Here is a 26,089-nt window from a genome sequence, read left to right as displayed (position 1 = left end):
GCATGGATGTGAACCCAGACGCTATCAAGCATCATGTCAAGTCTTACACCTTACTGGCTCTTGAGAAGACAACAAACCGCAGAATGCAAGCCTTGCAGTCCATAAGTATCAAACTGATGCTGCTGAGCAAGGGCAGAACCCCCTTCTTCTCTCAAGGAAAGGGCAGCCCTGAGTTACCCACTCATCATCTGAGTGAGGTAGTGTCAACCTCACTGCAACTCTCAGAGTGCAGGATCTGCACTATGAAGTACCACTGCCTTCCAGAAAACATAATCAGAGAAATTAAGCAAGGTGAAGTTAGCTACCCATGGAGCAAGAGAGCCCCAGTTCTGTCCTGGTCTCCAAAAAATGGCAAATACGTTTCCCATAACCCCAAAGCAAAGTGTCCTTCCTATCACGGAATGGAATGCAGCAGTCCTGTTATAAATGTTTCCATCCCCATTACACAGCTAAGCTCCACTTCCTTGTATCTATTGCTGCAGCTTTGCCTGCTGTGACAGAGCAGGAAAAGAAACTCAGATAACAATGGATGATTTGCTTCCCGGTGCTGTTTCCCGCTGTCAGCAACAACCCTCATCAAAGCCTTTAAAATGGGATTGAAGGGAAGGCAGAAAACGCTTAAAAATGCTCAAGCCACTCTGAGCAATAGAACAGGGTGGGGTAAACATTCACATAAATGGGCTGCCCTACTTCATCTGTGCCTGGCATGTCCTAGTAAAAGGTAAAGGGACCCCTGACTATTAGGTCCAGTCGTGACCGACTCTGGGGTTGCGGCGCTCATCTCACTTTATTGGCCGAGGGAGCCGGCGTACAGCTTCCGGGTCATGTGGCCAGCATGACTAAGCCGCTTCTGGCGAACCAAAGCAGTGCCAAAAATTTTTGAAAGGGGGAAACCTCCAAAAATAGAGCACACATACATAAATTAAACATTGGGAGTGGCATGTAACAAGTGGAGTATCTGAGGGACTGCAGGGTCTCCTCAGGCACCACACACTGGGAACCCCAGAAATAAACTCAAACATCAAAGATGTTCAATGTACTTCGTTCAAAGCCACGTTCAATGTACTTACAGGCCCTGGTGACACAATTCCTGTCCCAGATTCCTGTCGCCTCGTGCTCAGATTCCGCAACGGCTGGGAGCTGCAGCCAGACCCATTTGGACAAGTAGGCTTGTTATTCCGTAGCTTGTCCCCTAAAGCAGACAGCCAGTTTCTTTTGTCTGGAGAACCGTTCTCCTTGTCAGCCATTTTCCCACAAGGGGCCTTGAGAGGAAGCGAAAGGTTTGAGAAGCTTGGAGGGGAACAAGGATTTCCAGGTGGGGAAGGCCCTTCCAGGCTTCCAGCGGCCTGAGCTTGACCACTGAGGGTCAGGTAGCCTTCCCCTTCTAAGTCTGCTTCCAAAGTGTCCTGCTGTGGCCTGGATTTTTTAGGCACCGGGTGAAGATCAGTCACGCAGTTGCAGGTTCTTAGGCACTTGGAAGGTCCTTCCTTGCTGGAGTCTAGCCTCCTCTTGGCTCGCACCTCAAGCCTCAGATGTGGCGATTCAGAAGTGGCGAGGACCTGAGAAATCTCTGCTGCGGCTTTCACATGGGAAGATACATTTGGAGTCTTGGTAACCCACTGCCGAATGGACATAACTGAAGGAGGAGGTGGCTTGGGCATTGTGTCTGTAGCGGTTTCCTTCTGCCTTGTTGGAGTGTAGGCCGATGTGGCTGGAGGTTTGACCGATGACGATGTTGGTGTGCTGGAGGGAAGAGGAAGATCTCCGGTGTAAGCTGGAGCGCACGCTGCAGGCTGCGGCGAAGAAATAGGGGGGCTGCCCGTCAGAGAGGCTTTAGCAGGAGTCCCTTGGCTGCTGCTTTGAGTTCCTGAAGGTAAAACATAAAGCCCAGATGAGGACAAAGCATCCCAAGTGTGAAGAAAGCAAGGGCACAATCAGGACATACTAGCATTCCACATAGTCAAAGGGTCTCTCACTGCAAACTTCTGAGGATTGCAGCCTAAAATTATGGACGTGTGTGCAAGTAAAACAAACACTGAAGCAAGACTCATCTTCTTGAAGGATTCAAATACTTGTACGGCGCCCTGCCTCCCAGCTTATAGCTCTGAAGTGAGAGGGAAGAAGAGCTTGCTCTATATTGCCGTCAGTTTAATAGTCTCTGCACAGCCGCAGCTTGTGCCAATCACTAGCTGGATGCACGTTTCATTCAAATAAAATAGTACCTGGTTAAGGCAACAGTGAATCGGAGTGCAAATAACTATTGTGTGCACATAACACATGTTTGGTGTTCAAAAAGCCAAAGTATGTAGGAAGTCTGCCTATGTCTGCACGATCCTTGCACTTCCTTTCCCATTCCTGAGCTGAATAAAGAATAAGGTATCACATTTTTTTCCTAACAAGAGCCAACTTTTTGACTGTAAATATCCAGCACGGACATCACTTGCAGTTTTCAAGCTGGGAGATTTAACAACTACTTCTGTATCAATAGGAAGTTGTTTTTTTTAAAAGTAGGTTTCCTAAGAGGACAATGATGTATGCGTGTGTACACGAGATACACACAGCACGAAAGAACTGGCACATACCCTCCTATTGTTTTGCAAGTTTCCTGCGAGTGAATTCTATGTTGGCAAAACAATCCCTTTCTTCCATTTCTCTGGGTTGAAAGAAGCCATTTGTGAAGGTGGAAAAATCAGCCCCCGGTCAAAAGCAGTATCTGGGATACCCTCTCTTGTGGGTCTGGCACAGTGGTTCTTACATACCTTCTGGGTTTGTTAGGGTTTTTTTAGACAAACTCATGGGATTTGGGATAGAATTGAAAAACGTCTGGTCCCCAAGATCAAGATATTAGGTCTGGTGCCAATAATTTGCTACATAGCTACAGACCCATACAAAATTGCTTTAGTACATCAATTGGATCTTCATGAATCGTAGTGGTTATTAATAGTTTGAGGTTCTAGCTCATTTACTTGTAAAACTAAGCTGAGCAGAAAGGCAAGGACTGCAAAGCCTCTCAATTCAGACAGAAACAGCAGCAACTGCAATTGTTCAGGGCAAATCCCTACAAGCTCCCTGCTCTTTTGCACATGCCACACGTCCAACTTGCTATTCTGAACCTAGGGCATGCTAATGTCCTCTTTTATCCTCTCCACTAATGCCCCCTTTTTCTGCAAATACAAGTAAGGAAGAAGAACACTGTCCTGAATAATTTGCCACACTATTTCTATTTGCTGTGAATGGACTGTAGGGCAGGAAAAGTCAAGTCATAATTTAGTGGCCTGGACTGAATGCATATCCTTCCTGTTACCCCCACAGAGTAGGGATCTGTCTTGCAATCACCCTGTTAAGTGTCAAGCACACTGACAACAGTACAATAAATAGCATAAACCCATCTGGTAATTCTGTTCACAGTAGGATTTCTGGATTTGAGATTACAGTTTAGCAACTAAGATTGTATCTGCCACTGCAGTCCCATGAATGGGCAGGATACAACCCAAGGAGGTGCTTAGGGCTGCGGACAAAGCCCAGGAGTACTGATTTTACTCAGGAAACATTTGGGGTGGGGATGGAGGTTGTATAAACCTTAGCTCTGAAACACTAGTTCAGCACTACATAACTAGAATTCCTCTTAATCCAAATATTTGTATGCCCTACCCAGAGGATTTAGATAAAGATGGTTTTATTATTATTTATACAAGCCAGGTTGAACCAGGAAACTCCATTTGTTTACATTCCTTGTGCTGCATTGTCCTAGAACAGTAATAGACACATGCACACCCCTTCCCAAACATAGCTTGGCCAGGTAAATGAGCTTTAAAGATAACTGTAAACATACAGCTGCTGCTGCTGCTGCTGCCACGATTGTATCTCACAGCTGCCCAGAATTTGATGGCTTCCAGATGTTGGACTCCAATTCCCATCAATCCCAGCCAGCATGGCCAACGATCAGGGTGATGTGAGTTCAGCAACATCTGGAGGGCCACAGGTTCCCCACCACTGCTGTGAAGAATAGCACTGCCATGAAGAATAGGAGCTCTTTAACTTTTAACCATTTCATTAATCTTGTAAACCGGTGGTTCCCAATTAGCTAAGTACTGCAGACCCCCTGTTTTTTCAAAAGACAAGCCATGGACTTCTGAAAAAGTTGAGAGCCAGTGTGGTGTAGTGGTTAAGAGCTGTGGACTTGTAATCTGGTGAACTGGGTTTGATTCCCCGCTCCTCCACATGCAGCTGCTGGGTGACCTTGGGCTAGTCACACTTCTCTGAAGTCTCTCAGCCTCACTCACCTCACAGAGTGTTTGTTGTGGGGGAGGAAGGGAAAGGAGAATGTTAGCTGCTTTGAGACTCCTTAGGGTAGTGATAAAGCGGGATAATAATAATAATAATAATAATAATAATAATAATAATTTATTATTTATACCCCGCCCATCTGGCTGGGCCTCCCCAGCCACTCTGGGCGGCTTCCATAATCAAATCCAAACTCTTCTTCTTCTTCTTGATATCTCTGTGGTAGTTTTTGTTATGTGAATTGTGCTACCATACCCTCCAATGTGTTCCAGCACAAAACTGGCCTGCACTCCTGCACGTGACCCACACAAGAGCACAGTCCCCCCAAATGGGATGTCTCGGACAGCTGGTGGTTATGTGCCACGGACCCCCTGGGAGGATTACACAGATCCCCAATTGGGAACCACTGCTGTAAGACATTTGCACCCCAGCAGGGCATCTTTCCCACAATTCGGCAATGCATGCATGCATGCATGCATGCATGCTTATTTATTTATTTATTTAACTTTACTTTTTCATTGAAAAAAAACCAAACACTACTTTTCCTTCAGAGCAGGTACCTCTTTCAGGAATTTTTTTATTTATGAGTTGCTAAGAGGACTCTCGCCAGCTCCTTCTGTTTCCTTTCTGTAGATATCATCAATCTTTTTAACAACTGGGAAAACTACTCCAAAAGCTTTTATTTTTATGTGGTGGAATAGAGGGAAAGAGCTCTCCCTGCCCTCTGGGTAAGAATATAACACAAAAGCAGCCCAGCTGGATTAGACAAAGTGTCCACCTAGCCTGGCATTATTTCCCTCAGAGATATAGGTCCAAAGACGACTTCACAGGGCATGAGCATGAGGATTCCACACACCCCCATCCCTATGTTCCCAGCATCTGACATTCCGAGGTATACTGCTTCCAGACATCAGGCTCCATTAAGGCTTATGGTTAATAGCTATGACCAAAGCTCCTCTATGTATTACTCCAGCCCATTTTAAAGTCCTCTAATCTAGTGGCCATTATGTTTTGTGGCAGTGAATTACACGTGGTAATCATGCATTTCTAGTCTCCTGAGCCTAGAGCCCATCAATTTCATCAGCTGACCTTGGAGTTCTCGTTTTATGGAGGCAGAAACCTTTCTCCTTATTGACTCGTTACATTCCTCATTATTCACATGCAGCTTCCAGGTCGCCTCCCCCACTCCAAACCCTAGCCTTTCCTCCAAGAAAATGTGCCTCATCCCTTTGGCAATCTGGGCTGCCCCTTTTTCAGTGATATCCACAGAGCGAGCATGCATGTGAGAGGTGCACTTCACTCTACAGTATGCAGTTGAATTTCTGGTATTTTTGTTTATTGACATCTATTATACAATTCTTATGGAATTAGGGTGTGTGGCCATCTTAGCCACAAGATGGCTGCTAAGTCACTCCTCGGGATGAAAAGCTCTCTAACTACACATTGGGAACAGAGAAAGAATGATCCAAACACCATGAAGAGATCAGCAGCACAGGATGCTGCAACTACATCTGAACTGAAGGAAGGAGAATGTCTTGGCACATCTCAAGAGACCTGGACTTTTGCTTTTGTTTCAGTTTACTAACTTTACTTTCTTTGCTTAAAATAGACTGTGTGTGAATGGACTGTATGCTTGTACCTGTAAGTGTATGGTTGCAAATGAGACTATGGAGAACATATTATGAGAGAGGCTTTATGCCTCAAGCAGAAAGACAGCCTGTTTCCCTATTACTGTGAAATCCCAGGGCAGGGAGCACGATCCAGAGTATTGTTGTTTTAAACTGTACCATAGGATCAGTCTATCACCAATAATAAATGTTGTGCTAGCAAGTGGTCTATGCCACTGTCTTATGCCTTAGTGCACAAGTGTAAATTGTGTGATTCAATCACAATCCACTGAAACAGTTTTACCACGTTGGTGGTTCTTTTTCTTCTTTGTTATTGAGTTGTGGGAAGAAAGGGATAGGGGGAAGAAGGTTTCCATGGGTATGCTTCAACAATTGTGAAGTGACAGATTACTGAATTTTCCACATGATCACAAAACAATAAAACTGTATTTTTTGGAGGAATATTAAATAATCTAGAACCAATTGTTTGTGGGATAACATGCTGAAGTTTATAATTAAAGGTTAAAACCATAGAGCAGTGATGGCCAAACTTGGCCCTCCAGCTGTTTTGCAGCTACAATTCCCATCATCCCTAACCACTTGTCCTGTTAGCTAGGTGGGAAGGAAGGCTGCCTGATTATGACTGATGAGCTTCAGTAATTTTCAGTTGTCTCAAGTGGGCCCTGGGAGCACAATGTCTGAGAACCTCTGGACTACACAATACAACCAATTGTAAGTTTTCTTTATTTGCATAATTCACAGAGAATCCTTAAAAGATAGATAAGAAAAATTATCCTTGATTTCAGGGCCAACATAATCAGCTCCAGGTGACCAGCTTACTGCATTAACTTGCAGAGCTGTTTGAATGCTTCCACTTCTTACAAATCTGTGGCAAGATTGGGTTTTACCATGCCTTTAAATGCTGTTTTAAGCTGGTAATCACCGAGCCACAATTTTGCCACATGTCTGCAATGCTTTTTGACATTCAACCTGTTACCTTGAATACACACGTTCATATTCTGTGGCAGCTGTATTCTCTCAGCTTCACATCTAACTGATAACCTGAATTAGGCTTATGTCCTTTTAATTACTAGTCTTCCATGAGCTATGCAGTGGGGTGGAAAAAATCATCTTCCGGCTACACAGGTATCTCACACACTGACAAGACATCAGTTTCATATAGCTGTTGCGCAAACCGTTCTTGAACCTAATTTATGCTATGCCTCTGCTTTATTAAAGAAATTGCCCCGAAGCTACAAATCTACTGCACAGGAGAGAACATTTGTCAGCGTCACGGAAGTTCTTACCTGTTCCACTTTGTTCTCCCACTTTCTTCTGGCAGGCCCAACCCACCAAGCTGCTTTTGTCTAGACAGTTCTCTTCTTCGGTTCCTCGCTTTAAGCGCCAAATCTTGATGGTGTTGTCGTCTGAACATGTGGAAATCTGCAAAAGAGCACAGGGAGCCACCTGAGAAATGCCACACTTCACAAACAAGGGAAGATATTGACTCTCTAACAAACAGTGGAAGAGTGGCGAGTTTTGGGAATGGTAAATGTGTCAGAGAAGGGACTTGCAGCTATCCTGCTACATTGAGAACCTCAGGCTCTCTCTTTATTAGGATGTAATGCTAATGTCATTTCAGATTAGAGCCTGGTAGAATTATGAGTCAGTAATTTTTTTTAAACCACCTGTCTTATTAAGTTTAAATCAATAGATTTCTATACCGCCTCTTAAATAAATTTCAGAGCTGTTTATGGAATTAAAATATAATAAAACATAGCAAGAGAAAAAAAGGTATGAAATGGGCCTTTAGGCTATAACATCTGGTTCCAATAATTGCCAAATATGTCTCTATGCTACCAAGATGAGATGCTGGCTGTAGTTTTTGCATTTTCTGCTGCTGCTTTTTATAGATTATGTTTTATGCTGTTGTTTCATTCTGTAAATCCATTTTTTAAAATGTTTTATTGTTTTAACAGTGATGTTGCTAGCTGTCTTTGACAATCTATTGGAATGGTGAGATATTCAGTTTTGAAACCTGTAACTTTGTAAATGATGAAATATTAAAAACCTTATTGGGGAAAGAATTCCACAAAGAGGTACTAGCTCTTCAGTTGACAGGATTTTTTAATCCACGCTTGAGCTTACAAATCAAACACACACACAAAACGAACAAGGGAGATAGCCCCTGTCTTTAGGCTTACAATCTTGACAAGACACATCACAAGAGGAAAAGGGATTGGGAGAAATGAAGAACTAAGCAAACACATGTTCCATGTACAAGAACATGTGAGAATAAAAAAAGGGTTTGCCTGGTGCAAAGATAACCTTGCCAGACAAGGCCTTAAAAATAAATAAAATTATTGTTATTTTCTTAGTTTACAAAAGTATGTGCATTGTCTCTTTTTTCAAGTTGTGTTTTCTACAGATCAATTACATTTGTTGTGAGACATTAGTGTTGTATATAGTAGAAGGCTATAAGAGGGGGTTGGGATGGTAAAACTTATATTCTTTTACTTAGTGCATGTGTGAGATTTTATGTCAGAGTCACTTGGGTAGGTTCTCTTTCTATTTGTTTATTACATTTCCTTGGTAGTGAGAGGGATGGGGGAGCTGGGGTATGGTTGGTTGTCTTTAGTTGGTTGTAATGAGATTTTCTTTTGCTTGTGTGTGTGTGGTGGCGGAGGAATTATTGGGTCAAGCTAGCCATATTGATTCATATGCTATTGGTGGGTTCTTGTTGTCATATGCTATTGGTGGGTTCTTGTTGTTGTCTTGTTGGGCTGTGTATGTGATAAAGGGGAGTTATACCAAAGTGAAGGCGTACTCTTCTATTTGTCCCCATGTCAGTTTCCATCTATTGATTAGCTTTTCTTGTAAGGCACATAGTTTGATACCAGTGGCCCATGTATACTCCTGACAGGTCTTTCCAGTGGTCCTTCTGAGCTCCACAAATGGTGCTCTACAACTGAAAAAAGGTCCTTTCATCTGCCTCATCTCACAGTGGGAGAGTCAGTTGTATAGCCAAGGGCGTAAGGCTATCTGGGCAGGAGAAGCTACTTTTGCTTTGAAGCAAATGAAAAGAAATTATATTTAGGCTTTTGTTAGTGGAGTTTCTTTCAGAAGGCAGGCATAAGGAGAGACTTTGAAAACGTGGAAGCAAACCTTAGTGAAGTCAGATGGACACCAGGCAACAGAGGTGACCTCCTGCAAGTGGCCAGTGAGCATCATGGGAGGAAGTTGGGGCTCAGATACCTATAGAAAGGAAGAATTGCAGAGAAAGTCAGAAAAGTGAAGACACCGGAACATCAAAACATCTAAGTATCAGAAGGACAAACATTAGTCTGGGATATTTTCCAGCTCTCTGAATGTTTTGTACTACAACTCCCATCAGCCCCAGCCAGGACAGCTGGGGTTGATGGGAGTTGTAGTACAAAACATGTGGAGGGCGCCAAGTTAGCAAAATCTGCTCTGTAATCCACCATTACCAAACAGTGCTGCCTTTCAAACAGTGCAAGTTTAAAAGGAAGTTGAGAAACCAGCGCCATGCCGAGGAAATGTGTGTGTGTGTGCACACACACATACAAAATGTTAAAAGCCATCCAAATTCTGCACCTAAAGCAGCTGTACAAATCATGCAAATTTGCAAGGCCTCACTTATTTTGCTCAGTTTGCGCCAATTGTCTCACTTGTAGCAAGGGGAAAGAACGATGCAGGACACAACCTTCACTTCCCAACCACTGGAAATGTAACTCAGCTGCCACATCAATTCCTGGCTTCAGAGATATCAGCAGCTGTTGGCTGCACACTTTCAAGCATATCTTATATAGTATCATAGAATTGTAGAGTTGGAAGGGGTCATGAGGGTCATCTAGCCCAACCCCACCCTCCACAATGCAGGAATATTTCATGCAATGTGGGGTTCGAACCCACAACCCTGGGATTAAGAGTCTCATGCTCTACCGACTTAGATATCTTGTCAGCCATAAATCCCATCAGCTTCTTTTAAAAATTATATATATTCCCCACCCCACAACCTGTTCAGTGTTTTAAGTAACATGATTTTAAAACAAACAAATAAGGTTGTCAGAAGCCTAAATTCTGCACTCAGAACCACCATTCCTGCTTTTTCCTTCCCCATCTTACCCTAGGACTGATATAGGGAAACCTGTGGCTTCCCGGATGTTGTTGGACTATGACTTCCTTATCCCCAACCTTTGGCCATTCTGGCAGAGGGGCTGGAGGGAGTTGGAGTCTGACAACATCTGGAGTGCCGTAAGTTCCACATCCTAGCTCTAGAATCACAGCACACACAAACCTTGCCACATACAGAACAGGCATCATAAGCCCAGCTCATCAGCGGCGCTTACAAAATCTCCATTTCTAAACACCTTAGAGTTATATTTTGCAGACAGCCTTGGTATGAATGACGTCTTTCAAAAAAAGACAAGCATTTTTAACCCAGGAAAAGTAATAGGGAATAAATTTAAGTGTGCAGGTACGGAAAGCTAGAAATCCATACATATGTTGGACACATCCTGTATTACATCAGCCTGGGTTGGGAAACCTGCGGTCCTCCAAATATTGCTGGACTCCCAACTCTTATCAGCTCCAACCAACATGAGAAATGCTCAGGGATGATGGGGGAGTTGGAGGCCAGCAATATTTGAAGGATCACAGCTTCTCTGACGCTGGCATAAAGCCAAAACCCTGTACCCTGTCAAGAACCTGCAAAATTAACAGCTATGTATGAGTCACTTCAAGTGCAATCTTTTCCATTCTCAAATAATGCAGAATATTTTGGAAAAGTATGGGGTGGCAACAAAGATTATGAGACAGGTGGCGTGGGGAGCAGGGGAGAGTAGAAAGAAGTACTGATTTTTTTCAGTCACCCTTGCACAGCCTGCTGTAACTCCAAAAAGCTCAGAGCAGCTTACCTCTGGTTCCCTGGCAGGCTCATACCCAGAGAGCTTATGGGGACAGATCTGCTTAGCTTCAGCAGCGTAGCATGTGCCTTCAGACTATCCTCTGGCCCATGTAGGGCACAGCACAAAAATTCCCACCACCTCCCAAACACACACAACTTCAGCATTCCTGCTTTTCCCTTTGAGACTCCTTGGTTGATTTACCAGGACACTTTCAAATGCTTCTGCAAATCCACAAGGCAAAGCAATTTGCTCTGATGAATTAGGCTGAAATCCTTTGGAAGCCCGATTCTGTGTTAGATTCCCTGTTGCAGTGTGCAGACAGAACGTCCATATAGGAAGCTATCTGTAAATCAGAATTCTTTTCTTGAAAGGTCAAGGCAACACCCTTCTGCTTCTCATACAGAAACAACCGGTTCTGTTTGACTGCGATGCATTCAGAAATCTCAGTAGGCCTTGTTGCTAGATTTGCTTGCTGTGAGTCAAAGGCGACTATGGGGTGTGGCCTTTATCCACTTTCAGGGGGGCTGAGTGCCACAGCCTACCCGGGGCCTCTTCACTTGCCTGGTCCACCTCTTAGCTATGCCATGGCCTTTTGACAGGACTAATGTCATGACCAGCAGCTCCTTGCATACTGTGTGGCAGAGGAGCTTGTGTGTGTGTGTGTGTGTGTGTGTGAGAGAGAGAGAGAGAGAGAGAGAGAGAGAGAGAGAGGGCTCAGATGGGAAAGGGCCAGAGGAAATGTTGAAGAGTATCAGAAAGCAAGATAAAAGGTTAGTGTGTTATTTATTATTATATAAATAAAAAAAACTGGGGATATAAAGGAAGGAGATAGGAAATAGGAAAGCTATTAAAAGGAGGAAGAGGTAAACTTAAAGAGGCAAGGGAGTATGGATAAAAAGAAACCAGAAACTGGAGAGAGCTCAGTATGAAAGGAGAATGGGAGAAGTTAGAGGGATAAAAGGCATATGGGGGTGTGAAGGGAAAAAATATAAAAGAATGTCTTCTCTGGCGCAGCAAATACCGCCTAAAATGGGATACCTAAGTTGTACTTGGGTTGAGGAAAGTCAAGCTTTGGAACTCCTTGCCACACTGTGGTGTTCTAGCTATTTGCAAAGATGGTACTTTCCAGCTGGTTATGACGAACTCTGCCTCCATCCGCTGTCATTTTGTGACTGGCATGGACCCCTGATCACTGTTTTGCGACTGGTGGGACTCAGTAATTTCCAGCTGCCTCAACTGGTCCCTGGGGAGTGGACAGTTTGAGGACCCCTGTTCTACGGTTTCTTTCTGGAGAGACACTAAGAGGGACAGAGGCCCTGGGATCTCCACTTTCTGGACCTTGCATGCCCACCCCATCCTGAAAGTGCCTTAGGTGTAAAAAAATATTTCAGTACAGTCCTCTATGCATAACTCCTCCTGGCTATCTGTACTGACCGAGGCAGAAAACCTCCTAGCCATGCCGCAGGTGAGGAAGCAATTGGGAGAAAATGCCACGCCACCTACTCTGACTCATTAGGCCGCTAATGAATAAGGAGTAACCTAAGCTAACCTCAAGCTGCAGCAGATTCTCAGATGCTCAATTCTATTTTTCAGCCGCTCTCCTTCCCAAAGCTGTGAGTCACCGTCAGCAATGTGATATTTGACGAGGATTTGCACTGATGACTAAGCGAACTTTATTAAATTCTTCACCATGTGGGTAAATGAAGCTTTGCAAGGATGTATGAAAAGCAAAAAAAGGATGCTCTACTTTTCCTGATCTGGTTCCTCTTTATTGTTCTGGCAGCTTGAAAAGCTATCCATAAAGTTCTTAAGTAGAATAGTGAGGATTGGGGTTAAGTCAGGTGGTGCATTTTAAAGGGGTTTTTGCCCCCTCTGAGTTTAGGTCAGCTTCTTGCCTATATATATTTAGAAAATGCCCTGTTCAAAACCCATCCTCTTTGCCAAAGGAGGCAACAACATGGAAACCAGAGCCCTTTTAAGGAGAACAGCTAAAGCTAAAGCTCTTGGTAGAGAGAGTATCTGTGTTTACATTTAGCCATTTCCCCCTTCCACAGTGTGTAGCAATATCTCACAATCCCTTATTAATGAGAGCAGGCCGAAAAAAGACATACTTCTTGCTGGGTCTGGATTCAACATTCATAAGGAATAATAATAAAAAAGCCCTAAGCAGCTGGTCCCAGTCCTAGGGATTGCATTGAGAGGTAACTGACACCTTTGAGCACATCCTTCCTTGCAAATGCTCATCTTTAGAGCAATAATCAATGCACGATGGAGCAATAAATGGATAAGCCCAGCTTTGGCTTAGCTCTACTATAGTTGGAAAACACTACCCACCCCCTGCCATAAAGCTTGTGAAATTGCAACTACCCAGACTTTCTGTGGCCCATAAGTTCAAAACCTGTTTTATGATTTTGAATTCCCTGAATAGCCATTTTATTTGTTTTTAATATGCTTTTATACTCCTGTTTCATGCTGCACTTCTGTTTTGATGAAAATGGTTATTTTATGTTGCGCAGCGCCAAGAGATTTACAAAACTTTAAGCAGCTTATAAATGCTCTTAAACCAAATAAACAGACAATCCCAAATGTCAGCCTACAATTCAAGCCTGGCACGCTGGCAAGACGCTCCTGTCCAGAACAGCCAATCTCTGCATGGAAACAAATCTGCACTAATGGCGGAGCCAATTCATGTGCAGAAAAGGCAGAGTGGTGGAAGACCCCACAGCAAATACCCAGGCCCTGCAATAGACCTGGATAGGGAACATGCAGCCCTCCAGATCTGGACTGCAATTGCTGCCATCTCTGGCCACTAGCTGATGGGAGTTGGAATTCAACTTCTGGAGGGCCAAAGGTCCTTGTCCCTCGTCTAAGACATGACCAATGCTTTCACCTCCAATGGCTGCCTTCTCCCCTACCAGCTCCTGATAAGCACTCAGGCTTCTTAAAAATAATCACATTTGAAGCTGTGCTGCATGTGGGGTGCCTATAGTGGCCCATAAGGACAACAGGTATTCCGCAGCCTCATCTTGCCCTAGTTTTCAGCCACAACAAGTTGTGTACACAACAAAAGAAACTACCAGGATACTTTTAGTGGAGTACTGCCTTGAGGTATCCCAAATGCTGAGGTAACAATAAATATTGCTCTTTATTACTAATGCACCTCCTTTCCTTACAGCATATTGATTACACTGCTTCCAGAGAAGGTTATGGCGATGAGGGAAATTTACCTCAGGTCACTAGGTTGGAACTGGAAGCAATGATTTAACTCCAGTGTGCTCAATGAAGTGACAGGTGTCTTAATAAATTTTCCTCCTATTGGACGGTCAGGTTGCAGGACAAGGAGTTGGAGGGTTGGGCCAGGCAGCCATGTAATACAAGGAGAATGGCAGGAATGTCTCTTGAGAAGTTAAGCCCATGGGTTCAGCATGCAGTGCAGACAAAAAGTGAGGCAAGTTCACCCAGGGAGTGATGGTTATTATCTCCATGCAGTCTTACACCTGATAGGCCACAATGAAGAATTACTTGTTAGTGTTGTGACTGGCTACTTTGCTTGTGTGAACCGGCCTCAACTCCAAGACTTAGCTCAGAGAAATGGCCAATGGCTCAGTGGTAGAATGCATGTTTTGCGTGCGCAAGATGCCAGGTCTAATTCCTAGACTGTTCAGGTAGGTTTGGGGGGAAATCCCTACCCTAAAGAGCCACTGCCAGCCTGTGTTGACAGTACCAAGCAACATGGACCACCGTAAGACTTGGTGAGAGGTGGCCCCCTATGCTCCTTTGAAGGTGGAGGAGGTTAATGCTTTGCGCAGAGACAACAGCTAATGAATAATGGTTTTTCAGTACCTAACAAGCAAGGCAATGTATAGTACATAAGTTAAGATTAACAGAACACAAAACTGTATCTGCAAGATAATAATCTAAATAAACATATACTTGAGGTAAAGTAAGGAGGAGGAACATAAGGGAAGGACAATTAAAGGACACCAGTTCAAATCTCAGTGGAACAGAGAAGACTGGTAGATAACGGAGTATTTCAACTTTCAAAAAGGCTTTGACAGAAGTCTCTCAACCAAAGGTTCCTAAGGAAACTGTGCAATCACGGGGTAAAAGGATAAATCCTCTTATGGGCCATAAACTGGATAAAAAGCAGGAAGCGGAGAACAGAAATAAATTGACAACTCTCACAACGGAGGGATGCAAGAAGGGAGGGAGATTCCCCCAAGGATCTCTGTTGGAACTGCTGCTTTTTAACTTGCCAAGAGAGAGACAGACAGAAAAAGTATGAGACAAGAGATCTATTGTTTGGTCCAGCTAAGGATCTGGAATCAGGAGGCATATAAAGAGGGATTAAAGAAGACAGACAGGAGCAACAGAGCACAAACATTTTTTTATACATCAACAACAATGGAACTTTACAGTGAACTGAAGAGAAAGGGAGCCAGAGTAGAGAGAAGACAAGGAGAAATGTGGTCACATTTATGAAAAGCTGCAGAGTGGGTCTCTTCCAACTCAGAAGCTGACAACTTAAGGGCTGGACAGATTGTGTATTGAAAATACAGAAGATATACATGTTTCTGCTGTTGCTTTGCAGCAAAAGGCTTGGCTCTCTTTTGGGGGGGGGGGGCGTCTCTTGAGCTACCCGCCTTTCTGTAGTGCACTTGATCTCTGCATATGGCACAGCGACTTGGAATGCAGTGGGGAAAGGGAGGCACTGGAAGGCAGAGGATCATTCTTTGGGGCAAGGGGGTGAGGGGGATATATAGCCTTCTGTTCTTTCCAATGCTATGATTTTGGCTTCTCTGCTCAAAATAAGGAAAGGAATCATGTAGATGTCAGTATGGCGTGATTCAATTTCATGCTTTGTTCCCCTCTCAGGATCTGACGTGTTCCTGGTGTGGAACAGTGTGGTGGGAAGGAACTTGTATCCAATTTTTGGTAGCCGAGAGATGAATGAATCCGAGCGCTAACATTCCAGAATTTAGGACAGTTGTTTTAAGAATCACACATGAGGAAAGACTGCCCATTACACAACCACAGATTTGTACCTGCTGTGTCCAAAGTCAACCCAAGTTGACAGGGGAAGAAGTGGTCACTCTAGATTCTTATTCTGGACAGGAACAGCCTAATTTACGTTGTCTATGCTGTGGTAATCTCTAGGTTAGATTACTGCAATGTGTTCTACACAGGGCTGTCTCTGAAGACTGTTCTGAAACTTCAGCTAGTGAAGAATTTGGTGGCCAGGTTGCTCACCAGGGCAAGATGGTTTGAGCATATAACACTGATCCAATGGCACTGGCTGCCAATTAGCTTCTGGGCCCAATTCAAAGTGCTGGTATTCACCTGTAAAGCCTTAAACAGCTGAAGACTGCAATACCTCAAGGACCTCCTTATTTTTATTATGTATTTTTTGTTTTTTTTACTTTGCAATTTTACTTTGTGAACTGCCCTGAGATCTATGGACAAAGGGCGGTATTGAATATTTAATAAGTAAAATTCAGCAGAAGGCATCTCTTACTGAGTTTGTTTTACACTGGATGGGGTGGACAAAAAAAAAAAAAAAAAAAGCCTACATAAATAAGTGCCCTTGGGTGGAGAAATAATAATACAAAAGCCGTTTGCATTCCTCCTCACATCATCTCAGTGTGCCAGCTAAGCTTCTCAGCTGCTAGCCGGTGCTTGGGAATTTTGCTGAAAGCTCTGGCTCAGCCACCCTAATAATGCAAAGGCCTTAACTCCCGAATACTAAGCAGCTAGGAAGGTGAAAGGTGGAGGCAGGAGGAGAGGAAGAAGAGAGACAAACCTGATGAAAGAGCTTGTGAAGTGGGTAAAGTGCTGGGGGGGGGGAAAGAATCAAAACAATTAAACCATTAGACTCTGTTAAATATGAAGCAAGAACTTTCAGCTTGTCATAGCTGGCTGAGTAAACAGGACCAAAAGGGATTTTTTAAAGGCCTATTAAAACCAGATTAAGATCAGCAACTTGAAATAAGCAGGAGCCAGGAGCCACGAAAGAAAGTAGAAGCAGGAAGTTAGCTGTTTTCTATCAGCGCTTGCATTTGGGCTTGACAGTTGTATACTCTTGGCACAGTAATGCTAGGAGCAGGCCCCCCCCCCCAATGATCCTGTCTCTGCCTCCTCTCCGTGTTCACTGGGTGTGGAAGAGACCAGCCACAGGGGTTGGGGCTGCTTACCTTCCAGATGTAGGCATTCTGGTCACTTGAGCCGCTAATCAAGAACTGGTCATCTGGGCTGATGCTGGATTTGACATAGAAACTGGAATTTTGATGCCCACTGAAAATGGAGCCTGAGATTCAACAAAGAAAACCAAACTTTCAGGATTAGTCAGTAGTTATAGACGCACAGACCAAAAGTGCATCCATTTCCTGCCAGGTCACATACACTGAGGATTAGGGCCCCTTCCGCACTACACATTTAAAGCAGTATCATACCACTTTTAAACAGTCATGGCTTCCACAGAAGAATCCTATACAGTGGTGCCTCGCAAGACGAAATTAATTCGTTCTGCAAGTCTCTTCGTCTTGCGATGCACGGTTTCCCATAGGAATGCATTGAAAATCAATTAATGCGTTCCTATAGAAACCGCCTTCAGACCAGGTCCGGGGACAGTCTGTCCCCCGACCTCTTCTGAAGGCTGGGGGGGGGGGACAAGGGCTTTTCTTCCCACCCCCAGCATTTTAAAAAACCCCGGGACAGCGGAGGACTTCTCCGCTGTCCGGGGCGATCTTAAAATGCTGGCGGGCGGCATTTTAAAATCGCCCCGGGACAGTGGAGGACTTCTCCGCTGTCCGGGGCGATTTAAAAGCCCCTGGGAAGGCAGGCAGGGGGGACAAAGACTTTTGCCCCCCGCCAGCCTTCAGAAGAGGTCCAGGACAGCGGAGCCTTCCGGGACAGCGGAGAACACGCTGCGTTTCTCCGCTCTCCCGGGAAGGCAGGCAGGGGGGAACAAAGACTTTTGCCCCCCGCCGGCCTTCAGAAGGTGTTCCCGCCCCGCCGCCCGGCTTCGGAGGAGGTCCGAGGACAGTGGGGAAGACGTGCTGCGCTTCCCCGCTGTCCCGGAGATTTCCCTATGGGCTTTCGTCTTGCGAAGGAAGCCCATAGGGAAATTCGTTTTGCGAAGCGCCTCCAAAATGGAAAACCCTTTCGTCTAGCGGGTTTTCCGTCTTGCGAGGCCTTCGTCTTGCGGGCACCACTGTACTGCTGTTTGTTAAGGTTGCCAAGAGTTGTTGGCTACAGTTGGAAGAGTGGTTTAACAACCGGTCCTGCTTCCCAGGGAACTCTGGGGAATTGTAGCCCTGGATCTGAAGCTCTAGCCATCCCTGACTATTGGCAGTGCTGGCTGGGGCTGATTGGAGTTCAACATCTGGAGGGCACCAGGTTGGGGAGGCTGCTAGATCCTCTTATCCGCTGAAGAAACATCCCTTTGCAATAAAATATGAGAGGTCAAATAATACTCCCAGCAGTCTTTCGTCAACCCTTCATAATACTTTGCACCATTTAGTAAAATTTGAGCAGCCGACTTCAGAAGCGAAAGTATTAGAAACTGGGCTTGTTTGGAAACAGATGCGCTCAGTTAAGCAACAAGTGAAATGGTTGGGAAACTTGCTTCACTTGACACAAAGCCTACATGGAAGAAGAGCAAAGTGGAAGTTCAGTCCAAAGCTTTTCAGAAGTCATCTTCAAGGGGCTTTCGTTTCAGGCTGGGAGGGCCTTGGCTTACAGAGGGCAGGGGTGGACACACAATTAAGGGAAAGCTCACACAGTCAACAGAAGCACACTCTGCCCCAAGGAAACACTGCCAGTGCCTTATTAACATTTCAGGGCAAAGGCAAGCAACCACCACAATGCAGTTCCTAACTTTTACCCACAATGACTAAATGTTATTGTATAATGGTAACTCAATGTTTGTGTATATATGCTGGATTCTGCCTGTAAGTTCAGGCGTCTCATCTTATGGTCTACACACTGATCAAACAGGAATCATGCTGTAAAGTGAACGCGTGTCTGCATGGCAAAAGGTGGGCAAGTTTCAGACTTGTCAGATCCACTTTGCCTTTTATTAGCAACCCCCCCCCCCAACTTCTACCTTCTACCAAGTAGAAGAGCCAGGTGCAACAACAACAAAAATCGCAAGAATTTTAAAAAGAGTGCCTCTGAGCACATTCTGAGTTTAGGGATTTATTTCCAAAACTGAAACTTTCACACAAAAGTCCCCATTTTTAGGAGGCTTATTTAGGTGGAAAAGGTTGTTTCATTATTGCTACTACTGCTGAGCAATCAGGAGTCAGAAACCTGGGTCTGTCTGCAGCTCATGACCCAGAGATTGACCATTAGATCCTGATCTGCCTTCTGCTCAACCCTGCTGTACAGCCCAGGAGGCTCTTACTGTAGTCTGGCATTCCAAAACTGACAAGGATTTCACCAGCAGTTTATGATAAAACAAAATGATTTTGGCAAATGATTTATACCCTGCTTTTCAAAAGGTTCCTAGTTTGGCTTACGAAAAGATCACAATAAAACAAATCTGACCCGCTCTTCCCTTCGCCCCAGTCAGTTACCCTATGTACTCCTTGCAGTGCAGTTTTGCTCTGCTTCTCAGTCTTCAAAGCCCCCAGTTATGGCAGCTTCCTTAAACCTCTTAGCATTCAGCACTTCTTGGATAGAGAATGAAGCTCCAGCATGTGTCAGGGAAGCTGCTCCTCTCTCACTTCCTGCCTCTGGTATCCTATTTCTCAAGGAGGATATGCATCAGCTCGGTGACACGGGTCAGTGGGCTATTTTTAAGGGCTCCATAACAGCTCACCTGATCGATTACACCTTGGAACTACTGCCCCAAATAGCTGTGACTCTTGGCACGTCAAGAACTGGAAGTGGCTGTCACTAATGGGGAGAGTTACGTGCAGATGCCAAGAGCTCTGGGTTGACTGTGAAGGGGGAAAGGGCGCATTCCTAGCCTTAGCACAGAACGTTACCGAGGCCTCTTTCAGTCCTGAAAGAGAAGCTCATTGCGGCACCCATCATATAGACGGCAATACCATAACCTGCAGCGATAACTGACTTCAGAACAGTGAAGGTGGTAGGAGTTTCTTTGGTATGTGGATTTGACATATTGGGCTATTTGCTTCCTAACATTAAGGGAATACATACACTTGCTACCTTTGCAGTCTCCTTCCTATAAGTACACCCAGCTGCCAGCAGCCTCTATGTTTTTCTTATACTGCTACCTCCCACCCCAGTTCCCTGCCAAGAAATAAATAAAAATCCAGGTGCCACTAGAACAATGTTATTACTACAGCCAGAAATGTATACGTTTGCACAACTGCTTAATTAAAAAAATCAAGTATTTGACTATAAATGCAGGGCTCGGGATAAGGTGTTTAAAATTGCCTTTGGCAAAGTCACCCAACACACCCAAAAAAGTTCATTGGACATAGCCAATTTTTATTAAAATTGTACAAAATTAAATTACAGGATATAGTATGAGCTCAGATGCTTGGAATGTAGACAGACGTCCATGAAAAGTTTGTCTCAGACCACATTTCCTCCAAAAGGAGATGGGTGGAGAAGAAAGTTTAAGTAATTATGCTCTATAAACTCTATAGCGAAGAGACTTGAATTAGAGGAAGTACAAAAGGGAAAGCGAGCAGCACCTGCTCTTTTCCAGGCTTTCAGTATTTGCTGCTCTCTGGTGGCCTAAGAACAGATTTTGAAGAGAAGCCACTGGCTAAAGTGGCAGAGTGAAAAAAACCACCAAGAACTACTTCTCTCCATTATAATAGGATATGGAACTGAACATGGTAACAATTCACAACTATATTTCATGGGTATTTATTTAATCACTTATAACCCATTACAAGCAGATCCTCTATGGATGTGTATAGGGTGCATTATAGTAATCAAGCAAATATTTAGATTTTATGAATACAGTGGCCCTACTTCTCGGTAAATGTAGGTGGAGGTAACCGCGCAGCTTTGCCAACCTGGTGCCCCCAGATGCGTTAGACTAAAATTCCCATTAGCCCCAGTCAGCAAGGAGCAAGGCTCACTGAACACTGCAGAGGTTCTTTTACAGGAAATACACATAGGATTTGACGATGTACACACACATGCCATATTCACCTAAGCTTCATGAGCACCTAGGTTTAAGGATAATCTAGTGTGCGATATTAATCATTCTTACCTGGAGTGGTCCTTGTAGTCGACATACTGAACATGTATATATTGTCATCAGTGCAATTAGCGAATAGGCTGGTACCACTCGAGTCCAAAACAAGACTAGAATAACCTAGACGAGAAAAAACTCTATGTCAAATGTACGATAAACAAGTAGCTGCTTAAGAAATCTATAGAGGGAATAAATAGAAACTGCAGCAAAATGGTGCAGTGTGGAATGCTCCCATCTGGAGTCCAACCCAGATAGCTCTCACTTTTCCATTCTAGGGTCATAGCAATACTGCAAACTTCTACTCAGCAGGCTGATCATTACCAACCCACACAAGCCACCCACCAGCAGTTCCACCACCTTCTCTGGATTGAGTTCCAGTTGGTTAGCATTCATCCAGCCCTTCTAAACTGAATTATGTGTTAAAGGAGTGGAGTTTGTTGATATCACGCTCCGTATTCCCAGATGACCCCACTCAGAGCCTTCATGTTGATGTTGAAAAGCACGGGGCGGTGGCAATATAGATGCTACAGGGCCAAGCAGCAGTCCCCAGGCACCATCTACTGGAATCAGTCCTCCAGTAGGAACAGAACCACCAAAGTTCTGTGCCCTTAAACCCTAATCCATAAAGCCTATCCAGAAGGACACCATGGTCAATAGTATTGAAGGCAACTAGAAGATCCAGGAAAATTACCGTATTTTTTGCTCTATAAGACTCACTTTTTCCCTCCTAAAAAGTAAGGGAAAATGTGTGTGCGTCTTATGGAGCGAATGCAGGCTATGCAGCTATCCCAGAAGCCAGAACAGAAAGGGGGATTGCTGCTTTCACTGTGCAGCGATCCCTCTTGCTGTTCTGGCTTCTGAGATTCAGAATATTTTTTTTATTGTTTTCCTCCTCCAAAAACTAGGTGTGTCTTGTGGTCTGGTGCATCTTATAGAGCGAAAAATACGGTAGGTCCGCACTCCCCACTCTTCTCCTGGAAAAGTTCATCGAAGCTGAAGCCAGATGGACAGATCTACATAATGTATCTCACCGTAAAGTGAAAAAGTAAAGGAAGACCTGTTTTGTTTTTAAGGGACTCTGGTTCCCTTCAGTTCTTCAGCACAATGCTAAGACATACCAAGCTTACGAGTGCTGGTCCCAGGGTAGCTGAAAGACCTGGATGGCACTGGATCCTGTCGATACGTGGTGTAGTTCTTGCGCAGGTCCCATACCTTGATTACGCTAAAATTCAAGAGACAGGCCCTCTCAGAACTCCACAGTTCTTTCTCATTTGTAACACACATACCAAGGGGAATGGAATGTTGCGGGAGGGCGCAAGATTGGAGGCCATGCCTTTTCCTTCAGAGCCCTGTGTCAAGATAAGGCATTCCACGCTCCATTGCTCTACCTCCCCCACCAATGATTGCATGGGTGGATATTTGCTTAAAAATGTGACCAGCTTATATGGGCACTCACAACTGAATAGGGCAATATGCTGATCCATAGTTTGCTGTATGTATGTATGTATGCACCCATTCCAGGACAAGGGTAAGAATCAGCTCAACCGTATACACGTAACCAAGAGCCACCACCTATTCCCTCCCCATCTCCTTTTATCTCATTAGGTAATTTTTTTCTTTCCTGGAAAAAAATTTAACTTGTGGTAAAATGCATCCCCGCAGGGAAATGAGGGAGTTTTTCCTGAGCGAACTCAAAATTGAGGACACATATAGCAAAGGAGCAGTGTTTATTCCAAATTGGCTTTCCATCTTTGCCCTTCACCTGTAAAATACAGGTATATTTCTTACTTGTTTTTTTTGTGTTTTAGTACCAGATGGGCTTGATGTGGGACAGGAGCTAAGGAGGGTTTATTAAAGAATTGCTGCAATTGCTTCCTTACCCATCAACTGCCCCAGCTGAGATTAAGGTGTGTTCATCTTGAAGTAGCACCACTGTCACACTCTGCTGAAAATCCTAGGGAGAAGGAAGAAATTCTGTCTGAAAACCACAGAAAAGTTATGTGAGGTAGTTTCAGCCTTGATTTACCCTAAGCATTCCCTGTAAACAGCATCATTAAGCAGCTTCTCCCTGCTCCCCAATTGCTGCCCTAATATTAACAGAAGGTGGAAACCAAGGCAATGAAGTGGCATAGATGGAATATGAGTTCATGCCCTGAAGCCAGTGATATTCCTACTTATTAACTGCAAGGACTAAGTTTAAGATCGGCTGCAGAGAAGCAAGAGAAAAGGGAAGGAAGGGTATTACGTCATCTCGGCTGAAAAACCAGCTGCCTTTGGCACTCCTCAATTGCCACTTAGCAGCAGCCATTCCATCAGGGTAGCTGAACTGTTCCAACCTAGCTGGTTGTTATAAGAACTGTAAGAACCTTATTGCCCCTCTGCATTCCTTTTTCCTTATGCATCGTATCATTTTGACTGCAAGCCACAGGGCAGTGACTGTATTACTACTTTTTGCTGGAAGCGTTTTCTGCTAAAGAGCAACGGAAAGGTAAGGTAAAAGCAGAATGGAAATTAATGTGTGGCAATGGACTGCAGCTCAGTGGTAGAGAATTTGCTTTAAATGCAGACTGTTCGCTCCCTGGAATCGCCAGTTACGAAGGACCAGATAGCTGGTGATGTAAAAGACCCCTTTCCAACTGGAGATTCTGGAGAGCAATGCCAGTTTGGACAAACAAGTAGTCTGACCTGGCATAATGCATGTTCCTAGTAGGCACCAAGCAAAAACACTCCTCTTCTCCCAGAGCTTTGGCTGATTAAACAACCTTTTAAAACTGTGTCTGGGGGGGTATTGTTTTGCTTGTTATTTCTGTTTCGATATTGTAAACCGCCCTGCGATTCCCAGATGAAGGGTGGCAAAGAAATTTACTAAATAAATAGCAAAGGGGAGAGCGCTACAAATTCAAGATATACGTATGCATATGTATACAAGTGGTGTGTGATGCTGCCTGCGGGTGAATGTTCTGTAAGGTATACATGCGTGAGAAAGCACTAATACACATGGGAAAAATGAAAGGAGAAAAGTTTGTACACCAGACTGTGTGGGCACTAATTTGGAGAAAAGCCTAACAGAATAGTCTGGTGAAAACAGTGGATTTTTGTTTTTTTATCTCTTGCTGGAAGCAAGGCTAGCTATTGATAGAGGCTCATGCAGACCTATTTCATTCAATTTGCTCACTCCTCGCCCCCACTCTCCAGTATTTACAATGCCCACAGTTTATTTTCAAGCCAAGGCAAAGCTCAACCTTATGCAGCAGAACATTCTATAAAGCTAGTCTCTTTTCTTTGCACAAGTGGGCGCTGAATGGCCTTCAGCCTCCAAATCCTTACCACTGAGGGAGCGAGTCCTCTCACATTCTGCTTTTTCTTCTTCAGTTTGGATGGAGTCTGCTTGTCTACTATGTTGTGGGCCCCACTTATTTGCTTCACCTGCCTGTAAAATCCATCTGAAAGGCAATTTCAAGAAACAATATTAAAAGGACCTCCGCTGCATGGCAGTTCCACACAGAGAATGAGCTCGTAAATAAACTAAATTGGAAGGCTACTATCACACCACTACAAAGGGGGGAAAAGTCAGCAATCATTATGAATGCTGCACTCAGCCCATATTAAGTGAACAGCACTGGAATTATAATAGGATGTACCTTTCTTACTGCACCGTGTGTCCCAAACCATGATGTTTCCATCCCTTCCTCCAGTACAGAACACAGCTGTGGAATATACAGTGCAAAATTTATCATTAATAATTATATTTCTATTCTGCCCTTCATTCAAGGATCACAGGGCAGCTGTACATATACAAAAATATGTAACATAGTAACAAGTAAAAAACAATATCTCCCTCCCGCTGTTTAAAAGACCATTGATTGAGAAGAGAAATAGAAGAGAAACATTTTTACCAGGCACCTAAAGTTATGTAACAAAGGCATCAGGGCAAGGCTCCCTGGCTAGGGCATTCTACAAGTGAGGAGCCACTGCAGAAAAGGCCCATTCTCGTGTTGCCACCCACCAGACCTCTCACAGGCATACGAAGATGAGCCTCAAATGATGATTGTGGGGTCCAGGTTGATTAATATGGAGAGACACAGTCCTTGAGGTATGACAGTCCTGAGCCATTTAATACTCTCAGAGTACAAAATAGTACTCTCAGTTTGAAATACTGAAACATTTTTCATATGCAATCCTGCAATTTAATTTAAACTCGGTAATTATTTAGGAGGTATTCTGCATAACAACTTGAGGTTTAAGAAACTTGCTTTACGAGGAATCTCTAATTCTTTTAGCATCAGGTTTTGGCTCTGGACTCTATGACATCTCTATTTTCTACCTGTTTCTTCACTGCACCAAGCACGGGGCAGTAGGAGTCCTGTTTAGATGGCTGAGAAAGACTCAAAAAAACACCTTGAGGAGCTAAGCTGGAATCACTGCCTTTTCACCCACCAAAGCTCTGAAAAGGACACAATATCACCACAGAAGCAAAGCCATCAAAGGCTGCCAACATACCTAGATGTACCAACATGAGACTTCTACCCCATTTATGTAGGACTAGCCACAATCTCATATATTCAAAGGAAAGCCAAGGATTTCCAAACTTTCCTAGTAACACTGGAGCAGCTTTTTAAAAACCTGTGATAAATCTATAGAAAGACTGTAACACAGTGGCAGAAAGCAAGCTTCTCAGGCTCAAGAAGCAAGCTCATTTCCAGTTAACAGGGTCAATTAGCAGATGACCTCAAAAGTGGCGAGATATACTGAAATATAAAATAGGAATATTTACCTCTTTCAAATTTAGAGAAAGCAACCGACTTGAGGCTGCACTGGTGCCCTTTGCAGACTCCCAGTAGCTCACTAGTGCGTATATCCCAGACTTTTGCAGTTTGGTCTCCTGAAGCGGTAACCTTAAAAGATAAAGAAGTTAGCTAATCATTGTAGTTAAAAAAGAAAGAAAGAAAAAGGCAGAGTCCTGTTGCCCTCCAAGACTATAGCTTGTATTGGCATGAGCTTTTGAAGGTAAACCATGTTTCCTTTCAGCATAAAAGACACTCTTGACACTCTCAATGCAAACCTATGGGTGTTTACTCCAGCAAGTT

The 26,089-nt window shown here is 44.1% G+C and overlaps 1 protein-coding gene across 1 annotated transcript in view; it reads right to left on the bottom strand.

Annotated features, from left to right (window-relative positions):
* The window catches only part of DTL (denticleless E3 ubiquitin protein ligase adapter), a 31,342-nt gene that overhangs the window by 929 nt on the left and 4,324 nt on the right, over positions 1-26,089 (bottom strand). The window contains exons 5-14 of the mRNA XM_028724702.2: positions 25,777-25,897; positions 24,644-24,709; positions 24,330-24,445; positions 22,883-22,956; positions 22,121-22,224; positions 21,018-21,122; positions 17,011-17,123; positions 9,057-9,146; positions 7,199-7,334; positions 1,071-1,867 (exon numbers count right to left, since the gene is read on the bottom strand). Coding sequence (XP_028580535.2) covers positions 1,071-1,867; positions 7,199-7,334; positions 9,057-9,146; positions 17,011-17,123; positions 21,018-21,122; positions 22,121-22,224; positions 22,883-22,956; positions 24,330-24,445; positions 24,644-24,709; positions 25,777-25,897 — 1,722 coding nt within the window. The remainder of the gene's footprint in view (positions 1-1,070; positions 1,868-7,198; positions 7,335-9,056; positions 9,147-17,010; positions 17,124-21,017; positions 21,123-22,120; positions 22,225-22,882; positions 22,957-24,329; positions 24,446-24,643; positions 24,710-25,776; positions 25,898-26,089) is intronic.

This window comes from Podarcis muralis, chromosome 3, assembly GCF_964188315.1.
Source record: "Podarcis muralis chromosome 3, rPodMur119.hap1.1, whole genome shotgun sequence".
Lineage (NCBI taxonomy): Eukaryota > Metazoa > Chordata > Lepidosauria > Squamata > Lacertidae > Podarcis > Podarcis muralis.
Note: the sequence above shows the minus strand (reverse complement) of the source record. Positions and strands in the feature narration are given on the sequence as shown.